Raw genomic sequence first — 10,250 nt, 5'->3', positions numbered from 1 at the left:
GCGGTGACACGCTTTTGCTGAGGTCGCATCCGAGCCGGCTGGCAGCGGGTCTCCGTCCTCCTCTTTCTGCTGATTTAGGGGTCCGCTGCTGAAGTGGTGTGCTGCTTGTATTTACGGCGTGCGTCCTGGAAAATAAAGACATAGGCGAAAGAAAGGACAGACGTTTCATTATTCCGGTGAAATTCATTAAAGTCGAGAAAATACGGAACTTATTGCTAGGAATTACTCTGTGTAGTGCTTGAAAGGATAAGCAGAGACTTCTGCTACGTACCCAAGGATCTTAACAGCCAGTTAAAAAATGTATTAGATCTTAATTTTTGCCTTAAACTTGGAAGAAAAATGGTATCGGTGTTGAAAAGGTAGCGGTGGGAGATGTGCTGTAACTTAAAAATGTTTTCAGGTAATCAGCGGAAAAAGAAGAATCTGTATGCTAGCTTTAAAGTGGTGATTAGCTGCTCATTAAATTATTTATTAGTGAAACAATTGCTGCCAAAGCAATGAAGTCATAGTGATACTGCATGATATCACTTACTATAGCTATACTACATAGTGTCAAAGGGGGGTTGTGGGTTTTTTTTTTTGTTTGGGTTTTTTTTGTTGGGTTTTTTTTTAATAGAATTGTAAAAGAGCACACGGTCTTGTGGTCTTGAATATATAACACACTCACGGATTCTTCCTCAACAAATTCATGATAAAGGTAAGAGACGGGCCTGATAAAAGCTGCTATCTTGTGGCTTGAAACGAGTGTTGTTGCATCTGGTTTAATGAGTTCAGCACTCTGGACAAGTCAAGCATTTAATCAGAAAAGGGAAAGTAATCGCCAATAGCAGGTGTGAATATCTCTTTTAAGCATCTCAGTCCATCACATTTAATTTTGGGAGGCAATGTAGGATTAATTCAATTTCACTGGCATGAACCATTTTTGAAAATACACAATGAAAACAATAGCCAAGAGAGAGATGGCACTGAAGTGAGCACTGCAGTAATTAAAAATTATTAATTTAGCTCCAAAGATCTTCCCTTAAATATTTTCTCGATACCGGCAAAGCAGCAGATGCCTTTGATACTATACTCCTCTGTCTGTGGTGAATTTCTGCTTAAATTATCTTATTATATATGGTTAATGCCACTCTCTGAAACATGTCGCAATTTTTAGTAGCATTCATTAGGTAATAAAATGCACTGTTTTTCCAGCTCTAAAACCTTCCTACTTATCTTTTCTCATATTAGGATGCTAATGTACATTGGGCTGGGGCTTTATTTGGAATAAGTGTTTCTATTTAGATCACCTTAACTGGATCAAAGAAGAAGGTATGAAATTGTGTGGTGGTGCTAATATTCAGCAAATGTGATTGTGTTCCCAGCAAATTGCTACATCCTGCATCGATTCTTTCCTTGCCAAAAATCATTCCACACTTTTTAATAGACTTTATGAACTCTGGAGCTGGATTTTAAAAAGGAGCGATGAAGTTAGCGAAGTATAGTTGCCTTGGTCTAAATGTAGACTTTTTTTGAGTTAAACTGCAGACCATATGCAAGTTTTCCAGAGTTGAGAGATGCTGTTTCATTCTATGATTTCTTTCCCTTGACCATTGGATGCATTCCATACCATGGACACATTTCATCATAAATTTGTTTGTTCTCCTTTTAAATTCACCCTTTGCTTCATTCAAATCCAGACCCTACCATTCACCAATAGATCTACCACTTTGCATTCTGCTAGCAGTCTGACCTGGACCCTCCCCACAAAACCATTCATTTTCCATAGTCTTCCTACAAACTGAATTTATCCCCCGGCCATCGTGGACAGAGCATTGTAAATATAATTTTGTTTTCTGCAACTGATGAACGGACAAGATTTTGCTGAGTCCAGCAGAGCTTGGTCTTCAGCAGGCACTTTTTCTTTTTACTCTCTGGAGGATGATCTCAATTTTTCTCCTCATGGGCCTTTCTCTGTCCCAGGGAGGCAGCAGCCTGGTGTCTCTCCTCCTTGTCCTGACAGCGTTCTCTTTCCTTCCACTGGGGTAGCAGGGCTGAGTGGCTCAAGCAGGTACTTTACCTGACAGACGTTTAGCAAGCAAAGCAGAGAGTGTTTCTGGGACTGTTCCTTTTCATGCACAATTTAAGTCTATGCCAGGCAGAGCACAAACCATGATGTGGAAGCAGCATTACCTCTCTAATTTATCTCCCAGCTTTTATTGTAGTGCCCATTGCTGCAGTATCAAAACTCAGTTAATACTTCGTTGGCCAAAACTGCTGAAGAATATTGTCAGTAGAAGGTAATAATGAGTTCACACTCTCTGTTGAGCCTGGCCTCAAGCTAATGCTAGTAAGGATATGATGAGAAGATTTCTTTCTACACGCTTGATTTTTGGTATGCTAGACGTATGAATTTGAACTATAACTAAATTGGAGTAAAGTCCAGACTAAGAGTTTGTATGTTCGTACTGAATCATTGTTAAAGATGTTAAAGGGGATAAATGTCAAAATTATTCTGAGAGTCACTTCAGTATTAAAAAATTGGAAAGTCAATAGCCTACATTAACTGTTTCCTACACTACAGGAACGTCGGTGTTGGAAGAAAATTCAACCTAGAAATGCTGACGGCAACATTTCCTCTGCCCTTAATTTAACTGCTGTTCTTATATATGGTCAGCCTGCGGTCCAAGCCCTGCCACAGAGAGTGTCAGGGAAGAAGGCTGGGCCAACCTCTCTGTCTGTGCTCTGGATAGGGCTCCTGAGGGAACAGGCTGGCATTGGGTTTTGGCTGGTAGGTACAGTAAAAGCAGATCCAAAAAACTGCATGGCAACTGCTACAAACACCAGTAAACAAGGACTCGAAAAATCTTGGGAGCCAACGTGACCGAAATAGCAAAAGGGAGCTAATAGTAAGAATCCTTTGCAGCTGTAGCCTTTTTCGTCTGAAGATACTATGCTGCTTTACAGATATTACTTAGGCTTCACAATATGCTGGTGACTTATATACATGTAATTATACAGATTTTGGTAAGGACGCCAAAGTGTTTTATTGATGTGACTAAGGAAAGCCAGAGAGCCAGAGCAGAAACCAATTCAGGCCTATTTCTACTCATCTCCTTTTAGCATGTGGCAATCTTTGAGAGCAAGGGCTTGCATGTGCCAGCCTCCGCTCCAGAAGGGGCCTTTCTGTGCCCTTGCCTGTAAGTCATCTCTCCTAAGGGTGGTGTTTATAGCTAACTACATGTAGTTACGGAAGTTTCCAAACTGGAGTGTGAAAAAGAAGTGATATGATTGGGTATTTGCCTCTGATTTGAGATGCAGCTGGTAAAAGATCAATGAATGTGAGGATTGAAGGGTATCACATATGTAAATGCTTTCTGGCACGTGTAAATTTCAAAGTCAAAATGTAGTTCAGTCCAAAAAATGACCCTATAAATAATGACATCTTTTTCTGTTATATCCCACTAAATCCACATCCAATTTACTCCGATTACAAATAAGAGCATGCTTTTCCTAAGACATTTTCCAGCAAACTCAGTTTGGGCAATCAAACCCACATCTTTATTTTTTGCACATCATTATTGATAACCAAAACTCTGGAGGGCAGGTTGGATCCTTAGTTTATCTCCATGCAATCTGATTAACCTTTGCCAGTACAGGTGTTACTTTGAGAAAAATGTGGAGGCTTGGCTCCTCAGGCACTTTTCATAAAAGCAGACTTTCAGTGGTTTCAGAAACACTTGGCTGAGAAGCATCACTGTCCCATTGACTTTCAGAAGGTTTGTGTTCCTACGTCCCTTTAGAGTATGTCTACATTGCAGCTGCAATTTCATAACAGTGGATATGAGCACACGTACCCAAGCCACCTTTAGTCTAGCTGTCTTGACTATCATAAAACCATAGAATCATAGAATAATTCAGGTGGGAAGGTACCTCAGGAAGTTGCTAGTCCAACCTCCTGCTCAAGGCAGGGTCAACTATGAGGTCAGACCAGATTGCTCAGGGCTTTTCCTGGTTGAATCTTGAAAACCTCCAAGGATGGAGACAGCACAACCTCTTTGGGCAAGTTGTTCCAATGCTTGACTGTCCTAATGTTTAATTTTTTTCTCCTTATGCCCAGTCTGAAACACTTCTTGTGTTTCAGTTTATGTCAACTGTCTTTTGTCCTCCTGCTGTGCACCACTATGAAAAGCCTGAGTCTGTCCTCTTGACAGCGACCTCACAGGCACTGGAAGACTGCTACTAGCTCTGCCAAAAGCCATCTCATCTCTAGGCTGAGCAAGCCCTGTTCCCTCAGCCTCTTCTCATACAGCGGGTGTGCCAGCCCCCTGACCTTCTCTGGGGTCCTCTGTTGAATTCATGGCAGTTAATTCATGTATTTATTTCCTGTACTGGGGGTCCAAAATATTATAAGTGGTCTAAAAAGTGCTGAATAGAGGGGCATAGTTACTCCTCTGATCTACTGATGTAGATCAGATGTTAACAGTCATCCTGTTAACACAGCCCAGGATGCTGTTGGCCATCTTTGCTGCCAGGGCACACTGCTGGTTCATTGTCAGCTCATTGTCTACCAACACCCCCAGGTCCTTTGCAGCAGAGCTGCTCCCCATTGATGAATATATGAAATGGGACAGGTCCCAAGACAGACTCCCATGGTATTCCACTTGTAACTGGCCTCCAGGTAGAGTACAATCCATTAACCACTCCCTCTAATCCTACAATCCAGCTAATTTTTTAGCCATCTGCTTGTCCACCCATCCAGGCTGTGACATCCCAACTGGGTTATGAGAATGTTGTGGGATACCATGTTAAAAACCTTGCTAGATTTAAGGTGAAAGACGTCCACTGCTCCACAAGTCCAGTCATTTTGTCATAGCAGGCAGCTGGGTTGGTCAGACATGATTTGGCTATGGTAAATCAATGCTGACTGTTGCCAATCACCTTTTCCTTATGTGCCCAGAAATGTCTTACAAGATGATTTGCTCCATATTTTTGGTCCCAGCCTCCCGGGAACCAAAGTGAGGTTGATTGGCTTGTAATTCCACGAATCATCAGTTTGGCCTTTTTTAAAGATAGGTGGAGCATTTGCCCCCAATCTCCATGACTTTTCAAAGATGATAGAGTGCGGCAAGGACATCAGATATTATTTAAAATCTGGTAGATATATTGAATGAATCATTTTAGTTTACGGGAAGGGCAATTCATTTGTGGACTTACAAGTCTGAGTCTGCTTTCCCCTCTTGGCCATGTGAACTGGCTTCATTGGAAGAACTGCCTTTAACCCCATACACTTGGTGAAGAACTGATTGATAATGAAGAACCTCTCCGTTTCCATGTCCCCAGTGATCCTCCATGGATTAACAGGGAATTGCCAGAGGCAGACAACCGGGGCACAGGCAGGAGGGGACATGTCTGGAGAGTCCTATGAATTATTTCTTGATCTTTAGCAGAAAGACTTTGTACATACAGGTGAAAGAGGCTCGTGTAAGCTCAATAGATTATATTTGTCTTCAGTAAAGTTGCTTGCATTTCATACTAAAAGACTGGACTCGTTTTGGCTGGTTGATCTACCGGAGAAATGTCAGCAAACATACAGATTTTTATTATAAATGTGTTTATTTATTCATGGAAATTATTTGACTTGATTTGCAAACATCACTAATCTAGCCTGGTTTTTGAACTGTTAACATTTAACTGAGTTACCTGACTTTAAATTGGCCACATAACTCAAGTGACGCATTGCGAATGGCTTCTGCTTGCTTTTTGACTTTCCTGCGTTTCCCCTGCTTTTGCTCACAGCAGCACCATCACGCCTCACCCTCAGAGCCTGATCCACACACGGCTGCCTTCCCCTCTCACCTACCCCTCCCTGGCGAGGGCTGGTGCCTCCAGTATTCAGTGCAACACCACAGCCTCTGCCTCATCCTGAGACTGGGCGCGCAGGCAGCTTCGTGAGGCCGCGGAGGGGCCGGTGCTGCGGACAGGCTGTGCTCTCGCTGGAGCTCCGTGCTGCCCAGCTGCAGCCTCAGGAAGCACGGCATCGCATGGCCCAGTGCTCCAGGGGTGATCCTGCACACTCTTGCCTTGCCTTTCAAAGCAAAAACACCAGAAAAGAGGACCACCGTTTGATTCATTTGGGTGCCTTTTGTTAGCTAGGGTCATGTATCGACTGCTGGTTTTAAATGTGTCTTACATGAGTCTGCGCTATGGGCTGGGGCTCCTGATGTTAGTAACCCGTGGTTGCGGCTCAGATATGCCCCCACCGTAACAAGGTCAAGTGACTTGAAGCGTGTTGAAAGCAGTAGATGAGCCTGCCATTTTTCACTTTTGGGTATCTGAATCCAAATCCCAGTGAGACTGAATGTGTTTCACTGAGCTGCTACTGTTTAAAAAGGTAGGCCCATATATCATTACCTGATCAACTATATTACAGCTTTGCGTCAGAGATACCGATTGGTTTGCTTGCCCTACTAAATATGAAGAGTACATTCATTTTTGTGAGAGCATGCAGAGCTTCTGCTAATCTTGTTTAAAGTATAAATTTTTATGTTCTGTCCAGGTAGAGTCAAACTGGCACTTCACATCATAGGTAAGCGTTTAAGGCCTGCAGGATCTGACTTACGGATGTGAGCAACACTTAATTATAAACGTTACTGAAGACAAGACATAATTATCATTGTCAGCGACTTTCAGTTCAGCAAAATCAAAACTCATCTCACGCATGTACCGAACGTGTGTGCATTAAGCTATGCTGAGCTCTAGCTAACTCTGTTTTTTAATTCCCTCTGTTGTCTGTCAGGTCTTTTCCGTAGTGGGAGAACAACAATGGGTTAACAACAGAAAAGATTACCAAAAGAAAATCTTCCGTTATTTTGTATTTGTTCTGCCATGATTGCTATGAAAAGCTCTCTTTTTTTTTTTTCTCCCCACTTCCTACAGGACAATTTGCAAAAAGGAAGAAGACTTCTCTTTGGTTCACAGTCTCTCTGCTGGTAGTGTCTGTTTTCATACTGACCATAGGTCTGGCAGCTACCACAAGAACAGAGAATGTTACCGTGGGAGGCTACTACCCAGGCATCGTTGTGAGTAAAGAAACCTATTTTAGATTATTGGGTACAACCATATGAATTATTATCAGCTGGATATGGGAAGCTCTGATTGATTTAAAAAAAAAAAAAAAAGAAAATTCAGTCCTGTTGCATTTCACAGGAGAGAGATACTCCTTTGTTTTGATCTTGTTCTAGTGTGTGATAAGGTAGGGGGGTAAACTCTGTTTTTGTGAAGTGCCCCAAAGGGGAGGCTGTTACGGGGGCAGAAGGCGGTCAAGGTTGCACTCCACAGCAGTATGCTGGGCTCAGGGGCCCATGTGAGAACCTGTGCTTGACTTCCCACTGATCTCTGTTAAATGTGGGCATAATACTGACTGGACAGTAGGCATGGGGTAGATTTAAATGACCTCTTAGAGACTTACTACGTTGATGGCAGAAAGAGCCACTCTGCTTTCGTGTCTGTGTGTCAGGAATTCTGCTGGGTCCATCGCAGGGAAAGCCCTGCGGATGGACATATGGAAGCTTCTTCCTGGAGCCTGCCTAACATGTTCTTGTGCAGTCTTGCTGTCAGGCCACTTGTACAAGATCCCCTTCCGAAATCCTTAGTCTTGTTTTTGCCTTGGGAACAGACCACTTAAACACGTTCCTACACTGGGCACAAGGTTCGAGTTGTGTCTGCTTTGCCCTGTGGTGCCTCTCTGACTTCTGGGGAGGGGTAGCCCTGCCAGGCCCTTGCCGGTTCAACCCCCATGGCCCTTTCTGATCCCAGAAGGAGATCAGCCATATCCAAAAGGGTGAAAACCCCTGGAGTCAAAAAGTTTTTTGAGATATCTGGGCTGAATTTTAAAAAAGAGGAGTACGGGCAGCAAATAGAGAAAGGCCCATCTGCCTCATTTGGTCTCCCCAAGCCAGCCAAGAGGAGGCAGAGGGTGCAAGGTGAAGAAAGAAACTCATAGAGTTAGGCACCTGCTTAGGTATGTGGCTCCACCACTACCAAAATGTGTTGTAAGGTACCGTTATTTCTTGTTCTCTATGGAATGAAATGCCCAGAGAAGAGGGGTTTGTATCTTTTAATACTGTGCATACATTTTGCATTGCCATTAATAATTTGTGAGTTAGAACTGTTCCTCCTAAGCAAGTCCTCTTACATCTTAGTGTCATGCTGAGAACAGGTCTTTCAGAAAGATAATTTTGGGATAATGATCTATAAGGAGTGGTGTTTTAAAAATAGAACAAAAAGTAGTTCCAAGAATAAAACCTTAAAAGAATCAATTTTCCTTTCATTAAGCTAAAACAGATAGATTAATACTGGTAAAGGTCTCTTCTTCTGTAATTTGAATTAAAATAATTTAGAAGACCATATTAGCTGCATTCATTCCCTTGAAAGAAGTTTCATTTTTAACCTGTTGTCTTTAATAAGTGTAATAAGTAATAAACCCATGTGCACAAACCAGTTTATTTCAGCATTTAGTTTCTTTTAGAAATAACACAATGTCCATTCACTCAGCTGAAAAATATAATCTACTGAATAATAAATCTACTTCTTTAAAAATCTTGGAGTCATTAATAACCAGATAGAATAGCTAGAATTTATCAGAACACTTCAAAACCAAAACTTTTTATTAATAATATCCCCCCTCAAAAGATTGTTGGAGCTAAATAATTTTCACAAAATTCAGAATTCTTTTTGCGCACGTGATGGATTATTGAAGTAACTGAGAGAGAGTGGTGGGTAACTGTCAGTGTAAACTCCATTAATACACTAAATATCCCAACCATTTAGCAAGAGTTAAAGATGCTACACAAACCTTGCATGATATCTTGCCAGAAGCCTGGTCAGAGGTGTATGACAGCACTGCTGTGTTCCTGCCTCATTACCAGAGGTTACTGACGCCAGTGAAGCACTGACAGATGGACTATGGGCTGGTGTCTCCTCCGCCTCCGCGCAAAGTCATCCACCTCTTTCAGAATGAGCTGAATAACCCTCAAAAGGTGCTTCTCTTCTCCGCTGACAGTAGAGGGAGCTTAGAAAACCAACATAGCACTGATCCCAAACTTCTGGATACCTAAAGCTAGGGGAGTGAATTTGACACTACATATTTAACTGTTGGGCTCAGAGAACAGAAAGACTATGAGGACAGACAGTGTTAATTACAATTAAAAATAAGGTCTAGTTCTTATAGAATTCAGTAGTAAAATATTAACTTCAGAGCTGGTAGGTGAGATCTAAGTCTCCACTGACCTTAGGTAAGGGATTTTGGTCTTAAAAACCATGCAGAATTAGTCCCTATCTTCGAAATACCTACAAATGTGAGTAAGACTATCCACTTGCATAGATTTACTTGCATCTAGAAGCATTTGCAGAGCAGGGCTTTAGGGCTAGATCCATAATACAGTTTGGGCTTCTGCTTAGTTCTCATGGGCTTCAAGAAGAGATAGGTGCCTTAATTACTCTGCATATGTGGCCGCTCATCATTTGTTCTGGAAAACGCTTTTTTCTAAATACATCTTTATAGTGGTAGGTATTATCTGCATTTATGCATCCAAAGTAATTTAACATAAAATATTTCTGTGTGTACATGAGTTAGTATAATGTTCCACTTTGGAAGGTGTCTGCATTTAGCAGATTACTGCTTGATCATCAGTTTGGATTTAGGGCTGTCTGTGGAATGGGCTGCAAAGCCAGAGTTGGAGCTTCTTCAACCTCACTTCCTTATAAATATTGTTTATACTTAAATATTTAATGTCACTTCTCTATGACTAGTGCTTGTATTATTTTCATTTGTTGTTTTTATAATCTTTCAACCAGGAGTCTACAGGGTCCAGTTGTCCCAGTCACCATACTGACCTGGACTCCCAGAGTTCCCAACCCAAATAGCCTCTTGTCTAAACAGACAAAAAAAGCAGCACGTGTGACCCTAAACCAATCTCAGCAATGCCGTGGCTTAAATCGTGATCTCTATCTATGGTTCTGCTCCTTCTGATTTAATTGCTGTTGTTCCGTATTTGCTCATTTTTTCTTCACATGGATAATACTACTCTGCTCTGTGTCCCCTGCATCAGCCTTAAATGGGGCTTTATGGATTGTTCCCGTTGGGATGAAAAATGGGGCTTGGAACCAGGTGTCATTCTGATGTAGTTATCTTAATTTACAAAGTTGCTGTCCCCCGAACAGAGTGTCCTTGCTCACGGTTCCAAGTCTCTTTCCTATTCAGCTGTCAG

At 41.9% G+C, this 10,250-nt stretch overlaps 1 protein-coding gene across 1 annotated transcript in view; it reads left to right on the top strand.

Moving 5' to 3' along the window:
* The first annotated feature begins 6,139 nt into the window (after positions 1–6,139).
* Positions 6,140–10,250, top strand: part of TMEM255B (transmembrane protein 255B) — a 69,522-nt gene continuing 65,411 nt past the window's right edge. Inside the window, exons 1-3 of the mRNA XM_009326305.1 lie at positions 6,140–6,218; positions 6,539–6,568; positions 6,919–7,061. Of these exons, the coding sequence (XP_009324580.1) occupies positions 6,140–6,218; positions 6,539–6,568; positions 6,919–7,061 (252 nt within the window). The remainder of the gene's footprint in view (positions 6,219–6,538; positions 6,569–6,918; positions 7,062–10,250) is intronic.

Source organism: Pygoscelis adeliae, unplaced genomic scaffold, assembly GCF_000699105.1.
Source record: "Pygoscelis adeliae isolate BGI_AS28 unplaced genomic scaffold, ASM69910v1 Scaffold156, whole genome shotgun sequence".
Lineage (NCBI taxonomy): Eukaryota > Metazoa > Chordata > Aves > Sphenisciformes > Spheniscidae > Pygoscelis > Pygoscelis adeliae.
The sequence above is the reverse complement of the archived record's forward strand: the minus strand, read 5'-3'. Positions and strand labels throughout refer to the sequence as shown.